Source organism: Salvelinus sp. IW2-2015, linkage group LG7 (genome assembly GCF_002910315.2).
Source record: "Salvelinus sp. IW2-2015 linkage group LG7, ASM291031v2, whole genome shotgun sequence".
NCBI classification, from domain to species: domain Eukaryota; kingdom Metazoa; phylum Chordata; class Actinopteri; order Salmoniformes; family Salmonidae; genus Salvelinus; species Salvelinus sp. IW2-2015.
This window is the reverse complement of record NC_036847.1, coordinates 17,227,622-17,245,314: the sequence shown is the minus strand read 5'-3', so window position 1 is coordinate 17,245,314 and position 17,693 is coordinate 17,227,622. Positions and strand designations below refer to the sequence as shown.

General features: G+C 42.7%; 2 protein-coding genes across 3 annotated transcripts in view; both read right to left on the bottom strand.

The window, feature by feature from the left end:
• The window catches only part of LOC111966083 (biglycan-like), an 8,187-nt gene extending 6,736 nt beyond the window's left edge, over positions 1–1,451 (bottom strand). Inside the window, exons 1-3 of the mRNA XM_070444320.1 lie at positions 987–1,451; positions 388–500; positions 10–42 (exon numbers count right to left, since the gene is read on the bottom strand). Of these exons, the coding sequence (XP_070300421.1) occupies positions 10–42; positions 388–500; positions 987–1,233 (393 nt within the window). The 5' untranslated portion in view covers positions 1,234–1,451. The remainder of the gene's footprint in view (positions 1–9; positions 43–387; positions 501–986) is intronic.
• A 2,809-nt stretch (positions 1,452–4,260) lies between these two features.
• On the bottom strand, positions 4,261–14,420 carry si:dkey-6n6.1 (extracellular matrix protein 2). 2 transcript variants are annotated; one of them, XM_023991191.3, is made up of 10 exons: positions 14,022–14,420; positions 13,607–13,732; positions 12,232–12,383; positions 11,291–11,798; positions 10,897–11,012; positions 9,592–9,727; positions 8,985–9,142; positions 6,763–6,902; positions 5,655–5,981; positions 4,261–5,004 (listed from the first exon to the last, which is right to left on the bottom strand). In XM_023991191.3, the coding sequence occupies exons 1-10, from the start codon at positions 14,176–14,178 to the stop codon at positions 4,812–4,814; spliced, it is 2,013 nt and encodes a 670-aa protein (XP_023846959.1). In that variant the 5' UTR covers positions 14,179–14,420; the 3' UTR covers positions 4,261–4,811. The 2 variants fall into 2 exon arrangements, with proteins under 2 accessions (XP_023846959.1, XP_023846960.1); XM_023991192.3 differs by having other exon boundaries at positions 11,291–11,795; positions 14,022–14,417.
• Positions 14,421–17,693: the final 3,273 nt, after the last annotated feature.

Below are 17,693 nucleotides of genomic sequence, written 5' to 3'. Positions count from 1 at the left end.
CGGGTGCACCCTGGAGATCTTGTTATTCACCAACACCAGAGCCTGAGAAAAGAGGGATAGGTCATGAGGAGACCAGCCACCCTGACCCAAAATAAATATAGACCATCGCTCATAGAATAATACAAGCATTGTTTTCATTGTAATACTAAACCATGATATATTCAAACACAGATACGAATCAACCCATTACCATTATATAATAAGTTATGTACTATATATAGTAAACAATATATTACTTTTAACAGCATTAAAAGTGTTTATGTTTTCAGTATGGACACTGAAAGGGGGCACTACTATGAAAAAAGCAAAGACAGACAAGTGATGTATCCTTCTATTGAAATGCCAGAACTCTCTTTCACCATTTGTGTTATGACTGTTGGTGCTCACATAGAGGTTGCTGAGACCCTTGAAGTCATCCTCTCTTATCTCTCTGATCTGGTTGCTTTGAAGGTCCAAGAGCCTGGTGTCCAGGGGGACGTCATATGGCACATAGTGTGAACCTGCAGATCAAACCACAAGAGATGAACTTACCTGCTTGACTTTACAAACTTTTCCACATTCTGTCAGTTCACAATGATTACAATTCAGTTGTAATATAAACAGTTGTTATTGTTGCTTTTCAAAAAGTGTTAAATCTATGAATCATGACAATATACCTCTTGGACACACACAGTATGTTCTCACTCTTAAGGTTATGTCTGGATAATTCTACAAGTTAGAATTTATCATCATACTGTAATTTGGTAAATGCTGAGTAATTTTCTGGGCTATGGTTTGTATGCATATGTTGCACTTTGTTGTTGTTTGTGTGTGAGATGTCACCATATAATTAGGAAGACACCAGATACCCCAGACTCCACGTAGCACTAACAAGTAACGTGCAGTTGTGCAGTGTGGCTGCTGTCTACACATTAACAATTGTATGTTAAGTGTGAAGAATCATTTGGAGAGAATATAATATTGTGACTTTGTATCTCTTAACTCACCCAAGTCAGAGCACTGCACAACCTTCTGGTTACACTGACAGCCGAATGGGCAAGAAGGCTGTTCTGGTTTGTAGTATTCCTCAACTGCTGAGCCCTCCTCTTCATCGTTCATCATCATCATCAGCCCCTCTACATCGATGCTCTTCCCAAAGTCCAAGAAGCCCTTCTGCTCAAAGGGCAGTGCCACAGAGGGGATGGGTAGAGGGGTGGCACACAGCAGGAGAAGGACAACAGAGAAGGGAATCATGGCTAAGCCTTTTGTTGAAGAGAAATCACAAGAGTAAGACAAAAAAAAGCACAAGGAAAATGAACAGCAGTCAATAAAGAACCACAGTTATGAATCCAGCAACTATTCCTGTAGCCTACAATTGCAGAGTTGCTCCTCAATGTAAAATCTATTATAAACTGGGTGGTTTGAGCCCTGAATGCTGATTGGCTGAAAGCGGTAGTATATCAGACCGTATACCACGGGTATGACAAAATAATTATTTTTACCGTTCTAATTATGTTGGTAACCAGTTTATAATAGCAATAATGTACCTCTGGGGTAAGCAGTATATGACCAATATACCACGGCTAAGAGCTGTATCCAGGCACTCCGCCTTGCATCATCCCTAAGAACAGCGCTTAGCTGTGGTATATTGGCCATATACCACACCCCCTCAGGCCTTATTGCTTAATTAACTTCCAGTTAGAAAATAAAACAATACTGATTTGTGTCCCCTGCTCTATGGTGTGATTAAAACACACACACTCAGGCAGTTGCTGGTTGTTTCATCCTTAGTGGATGCTGAATTTGCCCTTTAAGTGGTGAGATAATACAAAATGGTTTATTTTGGGCATATATCTTAAATATAATTTGCTTAACTCACCAGGAGTGGTGGGATTGTATTGTATATAGTGTAGATATTGAATGAGAAGAAGTTTAAAATAACAAAAATGTCTCTCTGTTTGTCACACACACTCACACACACATACCAAACCTATAGCTAGCATTGTGTTACAGTTATGAGTAATTTCATAGTCAACATTGCCACTCCAGAGCAAAAGTCAGTCCAAAACAAATAGTAACCAGGGACAAAGAGGGAAATACACCCTGGCTTTCATACATATGTTTGTTAGGCTTCAATCTCAAGATGTGATCTATCATAGATGTRATAGGCGTTCTCACTTAAAAGTCAGTCTTACTCTTCCCATCAATTTTGGGCTTGGCATAAGAAGCAGTACAATCATGGACCATGGATACTATGTGGTCTTTGGGTCTGTAACTACTACACTGTGTGCTATCTGTCAATATGTATTAGCAGGATTGTACTGCAAACTATCAATAGATGCCCTAAGGTAATTTGGAATAATCTCAGATGAGCCTTCAGTTCAAGGTTCTTTGTTGAAAATAAGAAGTTATTTTTTCATATGAGCAAAGAGTCTTTACTCTTTACTGTGGAACTGGAGTTTGACTTTTCTCTGCCTTTGCCACGTGTTGTGAAAGGCCTGCTTCCTCCCCCTCTCAGGAGTCAAACTCCCACACCCTTTACCACAGTAAGGCCCCAGAAGCCACATAACTGGCTTTTCTCAGGAAAGGTTTTTTATAGACTAAGGGCTGGATTCAATCCGTTTCGCAGAAGTATTGTGGAAGATCCACATTATAGCTCGATTGAAATTTTGTTCCCACATTCTTAGAGACTGCATTCACGGTAAAACACTGCATATGTCGGCTCATTCTAAAATGACCTTTACATTTTTATGTGGATCTTCCTCGATACTTCCGTGATACAGATTGAATCCAGCCCCCACTCTTTCACAGCCACTCTTTTCCCAAAGCATATGCTATTTCAGCATAGGGTCCAACCTGTGCTGGAGTAGCGGTAACATAGTAAAAGTAAATTAGTATGATATGTTTTAATTTGTGGCTGTCCATCATCCATTTCACGAATTCCAAATCTTACAATATGTTACAAATTTGCAAAATGTATGATATACTAAGAATTCCAATTGGCTGTGGCTAACATTAGCTACACATGCTACTGTAAGTAGTTGCAAAGTATCTAAAAAAGTAGTAGGTATTGCAAAGTTGTCCGTATTGAGATAAATGTTCACTTTATACACCTAGCCATCCACCCCAAACAGCTACCCTACTTTTGTTTTTGCATTAAGTAACCTTCTGTCTTACGTAACCAGACATTTACTATGTTACGTCTAGTCTATGAGGCCAGGCTGGAGGGTCAAATTTCTAAATACAATGAATGAGATGGATGACATAAACAAAAATCACTTATTTGCTGTTAAATTAAATTCTTAGTCTATCATTTTGTAATAGATTTGTCTTCCTGCAGTGAGCACTTTGACTACAGTATGGGGTGGCTCAAAGTTTTGATTGTTTGTGAAATTATCCGTGTTTGTTCTGTCTCAAGGGAAATTGATCAACAGCTATAAAAGGAATATATAATTTGTAGGCTAGGTAGGATTGCGTCACCCCCAGAATGCTAAAACAAATAATTTAAAGATACATAGTCAATTTCAAATGTTATTTATTACTTTAACAATCAAAAACATTTCAAATGCAGAATGTTCAACCAACTGTGAAATAAATCTGTAGCATATAGTGTCCTCTAACTGTAAATAATACTGAATATATGATCATCTTTAAGTCAAGAAGCTCAAATATATTTACTGTGACAGTCATAATGAGACAAGAAGACATTACCGTAAAAAAACAACAACTCATAAACTGATATACAGGATAAGTGTTTTATTCCATGAGATGATCCTTTATCTGTGAACCCATCTGCCAGCAGAGTCAGAGCTCTGCACAGAGAGAAAGATAGAGAGAGGAGAGAGAGAGAGAGAGAGAAGAGAGAGAGAGAGAGAGGAGAGAGAGAGAGAGAGAGCAGAGAGAGAGAGAGAGAGAGAGAGAGAGAAGAGAGAGAGAGAGAGAGACCGAGAGATGAAGATGAGTAGAGGAGAGAGAGAGAGAGAGAGTGTTGTGTGATGTGGAAGAGAGAGAGATAGTTATTTTAAACTTCTTCTCATTAGCATTTGAGATCTACAGTATATACACCAATTACAATCCAACCACTCCTGGTGAGCTAAGAAAATTATATGTAAGATATATGCCCAAAATAATCAATTTTGTACTATCCAACCACTTAAATAAAGCATCAACTAAGGATAAAACAACCAGCAACTGCCTCTACCCAGTGCTGCACATGTAGATTGATTGAGTTACTAAGACATACACAGGCTATTTAAAGTAACCATAGACAATGAACAGCAATTATTTTACATGTTTTATTTCCAAAATGTTTCATTACACAAGTTGGTCACAAAGTTGAAACAGTTGTTCATCAATTCATAAAAAACAACAGTGAGTCTAGAGTAGAGGGCACTACTTTCAAGTASCTACCTGGATCACCCTGGGTAACTGCACATTCTGTTTCTTTTGATACATGCTACTATCAAGCAAGATTAAAGTCACAAGTAAAACCTAACACTGCCTTACAGAGTGAATCTGTGAAACAGGTCAAAGACAAACACATAATCTGTCTTATTACTTGTGATAATGAAGCCCACTGACAAAGGGCTGGTTGCATTAACATTGCCCTGGACTTATGGTAAGACTTAGGATAGAAGTCTAAGTTCACCTGTTGCATACAGCGTGGGTATCATAAGTCTGACTAACCTAATCACAACGCATCAGAGAAGAAGACAATCAGAGACAGACTCAGAGGGAATTATGTAATGAGGCACTAGGTCAAACCCAGGACAAACTGACAGGGGGTTGGAGAGAGGGGTGAAAGAGGAGGAGGGAGGGGAGGAAGAGGGATGCTAGTAATCTTCATGGTGGTAATCTTCCTCGTGACTCTGTGGCCGTAGTATGATGCTGTGGTAGGTCTTGATGCAGGAGAGGGCAGTGGGTGGGATGAGGCGCCGGTCAATCAAGTTGTACTCCAGGTGAACGGAGATTAGGGGCGAGTCGTCGCTCAGGCGCGTGTCACACAGAGAGTTCAGAGGAACGTACCTGCAGGGAGGAGAGAAAAACAGACAGATGGACACTCAGTGACCACTGATAGAAAGACAGAATACTCAGACAAGACAGAAGGACCTTTGACCCAATCAAAGGAAATAACAACTGAGAGAGAAAACAAAAATTACACAGTGAGATTACACGGTGAGATTCACAATAGATTTGGATGTGCCATTATGGTTAGAGACTGCATGTGGCTAACTGGCTATCTGTCTCTATTTCGAAAAAGAGTACAGTACTGTCCTCTTCTCAAAGTTGGTTTGTCTCCCAGTGGGAGGAAGAGTACAGAGAGAGGAACTTAATTATGTTAGATAACGTTGTAGCTGAATTACCAGATAACTTCACAGTTGAGTTACCTGATAACATTTCACAATAGATTTGGATGTGCCATTATGGTTAGAGACTGCATGTGGCTAACTGGCTATCTGTCTCTATTTCGAAAAAGAGTACAGTACTGTCCTCTTCTCAAAGTTGGTTTGTCTCCCAGTGGGAGGAAGAGTACAGAGAGAGGAACTTAATTATGTTAGATAACGTTGTAGCTGAATTACCAGATAACTTCACAGTTGAGTTACCTGATAACATTGAGATTGAGTTACCTGATAACATTGTGGTTGAGTAATTTGTTAACGTTGTGGTTGAGTTACCTGATAACATTGTGGTTGAGGCGGAGAAGCTGCAGGCTCTTGAGCTTCAGTAGCCCCCTGGGGATGGAGCGAAGCTGGTTGTGGTCCAGCAGGAGTTCAGTCAGAGTGTTGTACAGACCCAGGAATGACACATTATCAATGCCGTCGTTGCTCAGCCTGTTGTGGGACAGGTGAAGGAGGTTCAATCCCGGTTTCATGTGGCCAAACACGTAGCCAGGGATCCGCTCAATCTGGTTGTGGTGCAGGTGGAGCTGCTGTAGGCCCACAGGGAGGAAGGAGGGAACATGCACCAGCTTATTGTGCGACAGATCCAACGACTCCAACTTTCTGAAATGGTAAGGAAAATACAGGGAGATCTTTTGCTCAATATGTGAAAAGCTTGAAGACATGAAGAGATAGAAGGTAATGAATGTACTGCATTATGTCTCCAATTGACAGAGTTTTTTCAATTTTAGGACTATATTACTAGTCCACCTTTCCTTTAGAAGGCTGGTTCAATGTTTCCAAATCTTTCACCAGAGGGTTCCATCATATCCATCACATCTATGCCACGACTTTGTAGTTTCAAACCACTAAGAGCCAGCAGTCCCTCCCTTTGGGCTTGACTCTCTCCAGAACCTATCATAAAGCTGGACTGTGTCTGCTGATCCGCTGTGTAGCCAGCCACATCAGCACGTCCCAAAACAATCTTCCGCTGCTTTTCCCTCTCTTCTCTTTTTTCCCACTTTCTCCTTATTCTTCAAATATGCAATTAAAATTGTGCCCTGCAAACATTATATTTTCCGCTCATTATTGCCACTCAAACTGGGAGACTAACACATGCACTGAGTGTCAGATGAATTACATAATTTCACGTTTTGCTTCAGAATCCTGTATGTAATCATGTTTATATTCATACATTTTACTACATCGTTTGTCAAAAAATTATATTCAATACATTCATAAAGTAAATACAGAGGATCTGAAATACTGTATGTTTGCATTAATATTCCCTTCAAGGTGGAGATCAAAACCAGAGTAGCAGAAATCAGTAATCATTGCACTGAACAACAACCTCCTAAATGCTGCAAAAGTAAGAATGGAGAGAGGTTGGGTTGTTGGGACTTACAACAGGTGTATCCAGGCCCTTGGGGCTATGCGGTCCTCCCGGATCTTGTTATAACTGAGGTCCAGAAACCTGAGGTTAACGGTCTTGTTAAGGATCCTCTCATGTACCTCTTCTATTCTGTTATCTGACAGGTGAAGTGTCTGGAAATACAAGTCGCAAAAACCTTTAGTATCCATGTTTTTAGAGTTCAACCTACGTCGTTTGTTAGGGGAGAACCTACTTGTGTTAGGGGAGGGGACCTACTGTGTTGTTAGGTGAGGGGATTCTACTGTGTTGTTAGGCGGTGAGGAACCACCTTGTTGTTTAGAGGGGTGAGGGACCTACTGTTTTTGAGGGAGGGAGACCACTTTGTTGTTAGCGGGTGAGGGAACCGTACTTATTGTAGGGAGGAGACCCTACTTTTTTTAGCGGTGATGGACCTACTGTTTTTTAGGGGTGAGGACCCTACTGTCTGTTAGGCTGAGGGGACCTTACGTTTAGGGGGGAGGGAACCTAACTGTTTGTTAGGCTGAGGGGACCTACTGTGTTGTAAGGGGGGGACTACTGTTTTCTAGGGTGAGGGAACCTACCGGTGTTTTAGGGGGAGGCACCTACTGTTTGTAGGGGGAGGGGGACCTACTGGTTATGTTAGGGGAGGGGAACCTACTGTGGTTATGGGATCGGGACTACTGTGTTTTAGGGGATGAACCTACTGAGTGTTAGGGGTGAGGACCTACTGTTGTTAAGGGGGTGAGGGGACCCTACTCTGTTGTTAACGGGATGGGCCTACTGTGTTGTTAGGGGGATGGGACTATGACGTGTTAGGGGGAGCGGGACATAACGTGTATGTAGGGGGTGGGACCTACTGAGTTGTATAGGGTGAGGGGACCATACTGTGTTGTAAGGCGGGTAAGTGAGGCCTACTGTGTTGTTAAGGGGATGGACCTTACTGTGTTGTTAGAGGGATGGGACCTATTGAGTTGTTAGGGGGAGGGGACATACTGTGTTGTTAAGGGGGTGAGGAGCCTTATTGTGTTAGGGGGGTAGGGACCTACTGTGTGTTAGGGGTGAGGGGACCTTACTGTGTTGTTAGGGTGAGGGGCCTATACTTGTTGTTAGGGGGAGGACCTACGTGTTGTTAGGGGGAGAGGGACCTACTGTTGTTTTAGGGGGTGAGGGGGACCTACTGTGTTGTTAGGAGGGAACTACTGTTGTAGGGAGGGGGGACCTACTGTGTTGTAGGCGTTGAGGACCACTGTTTGTAAGGGGTTAGGGGACCTACTTGTGTAAGGTGTGAGGGGGACCTTACTGTTTGTTTAGGGGAGGGTGGACCTACTGTGTGTTAGGGGGAGGGACCTACTGGTTTTAGCGGAAGGAATCCTACTTGTTGGTAAGTGGGTGAGGGGGACCTACTGTTTGTTAAGGTGGGGAGGGACCTACTGAGTTGTTAGGGGGAGGGGGACCTACTGTGTTGTTAGGGGAGGGGACCATACTGTGTTGTTAGGGGGGGGAGGATCCTACTGTGTTGTTTAAGGGTGAGGGGACCTACTGTGTTGTTAAGGGGGTGAGGGACCTACTGAGTTGTTATGGGAGGAACCTACTGTGTGTTAGGGGGAGGGGACCACTGTGTTGTTAGGCGGTAGGGGGGACCTACTGTCTGTTAGGGGGGAGGGGACCTACTCGTGGTAGGAGGTGAGGGGACCACCTGTGTTGTCTAGGGGGTGAGGGGGACCTACTGTGTTGTTAGGGGGGTGAGCGGGACCTAACCAGTCTACACACTACAGATCGGAGTTTGTGATATGTGTGGACCTAGCTTGCAATTACAAAAAACAATGCATGTTTAGTAAAAGATCAGAAACCTCTGTCATGTTACTACATTATTGACGAGTCTGTGGACTATACCAAGGCGTATTTATTTTTTATTATATACTGTATATTTTGACTTTATTCAGACAGTGGGGAAATTAGATGGGGAAGGCTGGACGCAAGGATTGAACTCTGGTATCCAGTGGGGAGTTGTATACGTGACATGTGCCGGGGAGTGTGACCACTACATCATGGCTCTGCACCCAATAAGTATTTCAAATAAGGGAAAATAATTTWGTTTGATTGACCCAAATGTCTCAGAAAGTCATGCCTCCCCAAGCTAAACTCCTCTGTTGGATTGAGGCTACTTACTGCATGTCATTGGCTCCTGCATGCTCACTAAAGTGGCATCACAGGCACCTTGTCCAATCACTGACCTGCAGGGTCGTAGGAAGCCCAGAGGGGATGGCCCGGAACTTGTTGTCCTCCAGTCGAAGATAGATGAGTTTCTTCAGGGGCCGGAAGGTCAAAGGTGACACATTCCCATCGTGGAAGTGGTTATCCTCAAGCTCCAGTGTCAGCAGTTTGGACAAACCTGAGGAGAGCCACGTTTTCAAATCGCAACACAACAATATCAACATGTCAATAATATCTGATGTAGTTATTTGACTTGTTTTCCAGATATTTGTTGCCAAATGGGCTATGCCAACAATGCTAAAGTACTATTCTGCACATCCTATCAGAACAAATCTTTGTACATACACACAAACACACTCTGTCTGTGTCTGTGTCTGTGTCTGTGTCTGTGTCTGTGTCTGTGTCTGTGTCTGTGTCTGTGTCTGTGTCTGTGTCTGTGTCTGTGTCTCTGTCTCTGTCTCTGTCTCTGTCTCTGTCTGTCTGTCTGTCTGTCTGTCTGTCTGTCTGTCTGTCCGTCCGTCCGTCCGTCCGTCCGTCCGTCCGTCCGTCCGTCCGTCCGTCCGTCCGTCCGTCCGTCCGTCTGCCTGTCTGCCTGTCTGTGTGTGTGTAAATCTCACACTCCTATACCTTTAAAGCTACTAGGTGTGAGGCCCAGGATCTTGTTGTCATTGATCTTCAGCTCCACCAGGGATGGCGGTAGAAACGAGGGGACTTTGGTCAGATTGTTGCCATCTAAATTCAGCCTCCTCAGCTTGGTCAGGATCTGAAACAAGCCAAAAATCCACCCACCTTAGAACAGAAGGCGTGCTAGAACAGAAGGCGTGCTGTGATGTAACCAGTGTCCCTCTCTCTCTATTATGGCCAAGCACAAGAACTGCAATTTTACTTTACGCTTCTACTTTGCTGTTTAAGAGATGTACCAAATGAAACACACATTGATGGTATACGGCCTTATACCAGTGTAACTACCAGCTGAATAACCTACGTAATTACTATACTCTGTAATAGGCTTGTAGGCTATGTACATAATTGTGTTTTTCAATGGCGCAGGAATAATAATTTAATTTCTCCAGCAATGGCTGTTCTCACTGTGGGGATTTTATTTGTCTTATTTATGAAGTGTTTCTCATAATGTGTTTTGTTATATAGTCTTTGTCAACTCTGAGATGTACTGCAAGCAGAGTAGTTGATAAACACTAATGTTCTCTCAAGGTAGTTTTTAGCACTGTGAGTTCTTGGCATCAAGGGACTATGACAACTGAGTGGGAACAGGTGAATGTTAGGACACCTTACCAAAAATTATTGTTCTGTTTTTAGTTGTGGCTTGTCTGTTGACCGACAATATTCCCCGATTTATTTCAACAGCTAAGTGAGATTCAACCTGATGGCGCCAGATTCGACTTCTGCTCTTATGCACTACCTGGGAGACAGCAGGAGTTCTTGCAGTCCAACTACAAGATGGATCATCTTGTTGAAACATTAGGCGCTACCTATAACTTAAATGACTGTAACATGCACATACCTGTACTATTCTATAACAGGGTTTCCCGAACTTGGTCCTGAGGGCTACCCCTGGGTGCACGTTTTGTTTTTTGCTCACACAGCTGATTCAAATAACCAACTCATCATCAAGCTTAGATTATTTGAATCAGCTTTGTAATGCTAGAGCAAAAAACAAGACGTGCACACAGGGGAGGGATCCAGGACCGAGTATTGCAAACCCTGTTCTATAACACTAGACTGTGACATATATTCCATGTTAATATTCTATCAGAACAGTCCGAGAGGAATCCAGGTAATGCAGCATGAGAATGGTCAATAGAGCCCTCAGTAACATAAGGCTGAGATGTGTAGGTGGGTCTGGGAGCGCAGTAGAGGTCCAACTGGAACCAAAGACAAATATGTTGAGAAGAAATATGCTCCAAGACTCACCCGGAACAGGTCAGGGCTGATGGAGGAGTCGTCCAGCTTGTTCTTGCTCAGGTCCAGCCACTCCAGGTTGGGCAGCCCAGCCAGTGCCTGGTGAGGGATCTTACTGATCTTATTGTCTGATAAGAGAATAGAACACAAGCTGACCCAGTCACCTCAGACAGAGAAAAACCTGGGCCCTCATGCTATTGGACCTGCATTAGTGTTTATGCAGTATCTTTGTGTACAAACTATGTTTATATGCAACTGTGTATGCACCGCAAACCACATTTGATTGTATTGAAGCCATTATAGACAATGATAAATCCTTTGCCTTCATGAAATTCAAACTGATTAAACATAGCTTGACTATGCTAATTGTCCCTGTAAGTAGCATGTGAGATCTCTATCTCCTTACCTGCCAGATAGAGGGTCTTGACCCCCTGGTCTGAGAGGATGGGGATGTGGGCCATGCCAGTGCTGCCACAGGTGATCAGAGACTCCAAGAGCAGGCAGCCAGCAGGGAGAGACTCCATGATGCTGTGTTTCCTGGGGAACGTGACCACAGGATGTCCTGGCCCCGGCGCCCTCACCACGGGTTTCCTAGTGGTGGTCGTAGCCAGTCGGCCAGTCACCATGGTGACTGGTCTCCCCGTTGGTGCCACAACCGGGTGCCCGTTGGCCCTCATGGTGGGTTTTCCCATGGCCCTGATGATGTAATCGTCATCGTCGTCATCATCATCATCATCATGCTCGCTGTGGTCGTGGTCATCGTGATCGTCATCATCGTCATCGTAGGGAAGGTATGGAAGGCTGACTTTGGTTATCTTCGGGTCACGCCTTTTGGCCACAGGGACCTCAGCCCTCCTAACCTCTGTCTTCACTGCCACTTCCAGTTTCTTCACCGCTTCTTCTTGCTTCTTCTTCTGGGTGGCCACGGGTTTTACAACATAGACATCACACACAAAATATATACCATTATATAAATTTAAATTGATTCTGCATTTGGTGACTCATTGTCCTCACAAATATCCCTGTCAGCCAATTCTCAGTCATAAACGCAGGTTAGTGTTTTTCATCATGAATCTTGTTCTGGAGGCAGCTCTGCAAAGTGGTCACTAGCTGGCACAGCCACAAAGTCATAAAATATGATTTTAAACCTAACCCTAACCTTAACCCTAACCTTAACCAGACTGCTAACCCTAAATCCTAACCCTAAATCGCCCAGTTCTGCCTCCAGGACAAGAATAATGACAATAAACGCCAACCTGCATCATAAACAACATTTAAAGCATTGTTAGTTCATCTGCTGTGCAGGTCCTATAGCATTGCCCTCTTCATATTCCCGTGGGCCCCCACCACTTTCACTGGAGTAACAGGCTGCTCCTCTTTCTTCTGACTTCCTGCTCTCCTTTGGAAACTCTTCTTCCACTTTGGGATCCCCTCTTTGTCCTCTGCATTAGGGGAGGGCTTCTTGGCTTTGGGAGCCACTGTCTGCTGGTTGTTTGAACCTGAGGGAAAGAGCAATATATGTTAAATTCACATTTATACAGTATATATGTACACATGTACAGTACCAGTCAAAAGTTTGGACACACCTACTCATTCCATGGCTTTTCTTTATTTTTACTATTTTCTACATTGTAGAATAATAGTGAAGACATCACAACTATGAAATAACACATATGGAATCATGTAGTAACCAAAAAACTGTTAAACAAATCAAAATATATTTTATATTTGAGATTCTTCAAAGTAGTCACCCTTGCCTCGATGACAGCTTTGCACACTCTTGGCATTCTCTCAAACAGCTTTACCTGGAATGCTTTTCCAACAGTCTTGAAGGAGTTCCCACATATGCTGAGCACTTGTTGGCTGATTTTCCTTCACTCTGCGGTCCAACTCATCCCAAACCATCTCAATTGGGTTGAGATCGGATGATTGTGGAGGCCAGGTCATCTGATGCAGCACTCCATCACTCTCCTTCTTTGTCAAATAGCCCAGTTTCATCATAGCGCTCAATGGTTTTTAAAAGTTCTTGACATTTTCCGCATTGACTGACCTTCATGTCTTAAAGTAATGATGGATTGTCATTTATTTTTGCTTATTTGAGCTGTTCTTGCCATAATATGGACTTTTACCAAATAGGGCTATCTTCTGTATACCAACCCTACCTTGTCWCAACACAACTGATTGGGTCAAACGCATTAAGAAGGAAAGAAATTCCACAAATTAACTTTTAACAAGGCACACCTGTTAATTGAAATGCATTCCAGGTGACTACCTCATGAAGCTGCTTGAGACCATGTCAAGAGTGTGCAAAGCTGTCATCAAGGCAAGCGTAGATATTTTGAAGAATCTCAAGTATAAAATATATATTGATATGTTTAACCCTTTTTTGGTTACTACATGATTTCATATGTGTTATTGTATAGTTTTGATGTCTTTACTATTATTCTACAATGTAGAAAATAGCAAAAATAAAGAAAAACCCTTAAATGAGTAGGTGTGTCCAAACTTTTGGATGGTACTGTATGTATGTTCAATTCCATGCCCTGATCAATTTGTACACTTTATGGGAGCATGGACCATTTCAACTAGAAGCTGCCATGAAATCTAATGACCACAAATAAGACTATAATCGTTCAATAACAATCTACAACTTGAATGATGAACAYTAGGAGTGAAGGCAGACGTACAAACTGGCTGCTGTGTAAATGCAGCTGCAGCTTACCGGCGCAGGGAACAGGGTGACAGCTGACAGTTCCCATCTGACACTGGCACACGAGGCAGGGCTGAGGCGACCACATAGCCCCGTCAAACAGGGACATCCCATTCACCGAGCACTGCCCGTTGCGGACTGCAATAGACAGACAGACACACACACACATACACACACAGACACACATAGCATTACTCACCTGCACGACACATGATCCACAGGTAAAGTACACATGAAACTGATACAAGCCACACACTCCAATTCAGTCTTAAAAAACTGAATGCAGTTCTTTGTGAAGCATTGTGGACCACCCTTGACTTGGGTAAATGCTATAATCACAAAAACTAGAAGCACTGTGAAGTATGCATGCACATTTCCTCCATCTAAAATTCCACCACCCTTTTCCAAAATCATGTTGAAAACTTACCGGGGAAAACAGCATCATTAGTATCATCCGGTTCAGATGAGTCAGTTGCTACCAGGGGTTTGGACCTCCTGAGCTTCTCTGCTCTCCTGCTGGGCTTCCCACTGATTAGTGAGACTGCTGCGCATAGGCAGAGACATAGGAGCGCTAATCTGTTCATGGTCAGCTCTGCCCTGGACTCTCCTGGTCAGTCTTCCTTTGGACAGAAACCCTTTCAAACTGAGTGTGAGAAATCTCAACTCCTGAAGGACCTTTATATACTCTCACCCCCAACAAATATTTTTTGGCCACACACCCCAGAAAAACCCCAAAGGTGAGAGGAGAGAGGAGTGGAGAGAGGAAGCAGGGGAGTGGGTGAAAAAATAAAAGGAAAACATTTTCAGGACAAAGACCCTCTTTCATTCCTTTTCAAGAACCACCTACCTCTTCTCTCCCCACCTCTCTCCTCTCCGCCCCCAGCCCCTGGTATACCTAACAAACCAATAGAGGAGGTCCAGTCAGAGACTGCTTATCGAATTACAGTGATGTCAACCAGCGGAGTGCTTTCTGACAGCCCAAACAGACATTCCCATTCCCATTTGTTACAGGCCAGAGGAGGTATAGCCCGCTGTACGGTATGGCCAGGAAAGAAGAAAAAAATTATCTCTCAAAGCCCAGCTGGAATGAAAGGCTGCTTTGAGCCCAACACCGCCACAACCCACCCCCACCACCAACCACTACCAGCCAACAGGACAGGSAGACACAGAGACCACACTCCTGAGAAATTCTTGGAGTTTTTTCCCTCTGGTTTGTGACCCTGCTTGACCGCACAGTTTCCCCCCTGTAATGTCCCCAGGGCCTTGCCTCTCCTCTGTTTACACACAATGCGTGTAACTATGACAACCACAATGTATGTCGACAAAGTCGATTCATGTTTCCCGATATAGTAAGTTTAATATACATGAACACCAAACCTTATCCCTGGGAGTGGAGTGGGATATGGTTGCAGCAACACTTACTGCATTCTGGGCCACATCTATCACTGACCCTCTACCATTATTTCTCCCAGTATGACCCCTGGTTGTATTTCATGTCTAATTTCTTAAACATTTCTCAAAACCCCATCCAAATTGTCCAACTCCTACTCGATTGTGGTGTCCACATCCTGTTAGTGAGATTTAAAAAGGTGTGCCTGACACCAACCACTCAGAGAGAGTAAATACCAAACACTCCTACATCATCCTGCTTTTAGAAACAGACACCTGCTGACCTGCTGCCTGGCCAACCAGGAACAAAACAGACTGAGTATGCAATCCTAATGAGTAATCTGAGCATAAGCCATAGATACTTATAGGATCAGATTTACTCAAAGATTGCACTAGTTCAAAGTTTGCAAATGGGCCTGTATTCATAAAGAATCTTAGGAGTGCCGATCTAGGACCAAGTCCCCCCTTTCGAAAAGGCTAAACAGATCCTAGATCAGCGATATTACTCTGAGACGGTTTATGAATATGTGCCCCAAAATGTACTGGTAAAGGTCAATAAAAGATTGTGAAAATTACAACCTTACTGCAAGTATAGAAAACAAAGGTGCAAACTTTGCACTGGCGCAAATGCTTAATAATCTGTCCTTGTGCCTTTCAATGCACTGCATGGTCTGAGAATTCAGAAATCTGGAATATTTTCACTGCCTTTTTACTAAGAAGGTGATTGGCTAAGAGCCTGACCTCAATATACCCTTGACAGCGAAACACAGGTTATTTGAGTCCATGTGAGAATCAAGTCTGGTTTGCAACACAATTCATTTACTATTGTTTTTACTTTTATCATCTCTCACTGTTATAGAACATTTGTCTAAATATATATTATGTTTTAATAAGTACCTAAACCTCTGTTGCATCTGTATCTGTTGCAACAATAAGGAAATGACATAATTCCAGACACAAAATAACATGTGGCTAAGTAAAGTGCTCAAAGTAACTGAATTCATCCATCCCCATTATAAGTCCTGACACACCTCAGGTTATTCTAGAGAGTAGTGTGGTGTGAGAGGAAGTCACATTTGCCACCCACCTTTCAAAATAGTATTTTTACTCAAGGCCTGGTATAGCACTTTCAGAAATGAAATAAACCTGAAACCTCACTACGTGCAAAGAAATGATGTTCACATCAGACATMGAGTACCAATCAAAAGTTTGGACACACCTACTCATTTAAGTTTTTTTAATTAGATTTTTTTACTATTTTCTACATTGTAGAATAGTGAAGACATCAAAACTATGAAATAACACATATGGAATCATGTAGTAACCAAAKAAGTGTTAAACAAATCAAAATATATTTGACATTCTTCAAAGGAGCCATCCTTTGCCTTGATGATGGCTTTGAACACTCTTGGCATTCTCTCAACCAGTTTCATGAGGTAGTCACCTGGAGTGCATTTTAATTAACAGGTGTGCCTTGTTAAAAGATAATTTGTGGAATTTCTTTCCTTCTTAATGCGTTTGACCCAATCAGGTGTGTTGTGACAAGGTAGGGTTGGTATACAGAAGATAGCCCTATTTGGTAAAAGTCCATATTATGGCAAGAACAGCTCAAATAAGCAAAGAGAAACGACAGTCCATCATTACTTTAAGACATYAAGGTCAGTCAACGTGGAAAATTTCAAGAACTTTTAAAGTTTCTTCAAGTGCAGTCGCAAAAACCATGAAGAGCTATGATGAAAGTGGCTTTCATGAGGACCGCCACAGGAAAGGAAGACCCAGAGTTACCTCTGCTGCAGAGAATACGTTAATTAGAGTTACCAGCCTCAGAAATTGRATCCCAAATAAATGCTTCACAGAGTTCAAGTAACATACATATCTCAACATCAACTGTTCAGAGAAGGCTGCGTGAATGAAGCATTCATGGTCGATTGTTGCAAAGAAACCACTACTAAAGGACACCAATAAGAAGAAGAGAATTGCTTGGGCCAAGAAACACGAGCAATGTACATTAAACCGGTGGAAATCTGTTTTTTGGTATGACGAGTCCAAATTTGATATTTTTGTTTCCAACCACCATTTCTTTGTGAGACGCAGAGTAGGTGAACGGATTATCTCCGCATGTGTAGTTCCCACCGTGAAGCATGGAGGAGGAGGTGTGATGTGTGGGGGTGCTTTTCTGGTGACACTGTCTCTGATTTATTTAGAATTCAAGGCACACTTAACCAGCATGGCTACCACAGCATTCTGCAGCGATACGCCATCCTACCTGGTTTGCGCTTAGTGGTACTATCATTTGTTTTTCAACAGGACAATGACCCAACACACCTCAAGGCTGTGTAAGGGCTATTTGACCAAGAAGGAGAGTGATGGAGTGCTGCATCAGATGACCTGGCCTCCACAATCACCCAACCTCAACCCAATTGAGTTGGACTGCAGAGTGAAGGAAAAGCAGCCAACAAGTGCTCAGAAGATGTGGGAACTCCTTCAAGACTGTTGGAAAAGCATTCAAGGTGAAGCTGGTTGAGAGAATGCCAAGAGCATGCAAAGCTGTTATCAAGGTAAAGGGTGGCTACTTTGAAGAATCTCAAATATAAAATATATTTGAATTTGTTTAACAGTTTTTTGGTTACTACATGATTCCATATGTGTTATTTCATAGTTTTGATGTCTTCAATATTATTCTACAATGTAGAAAATTGTAAAAATAAAG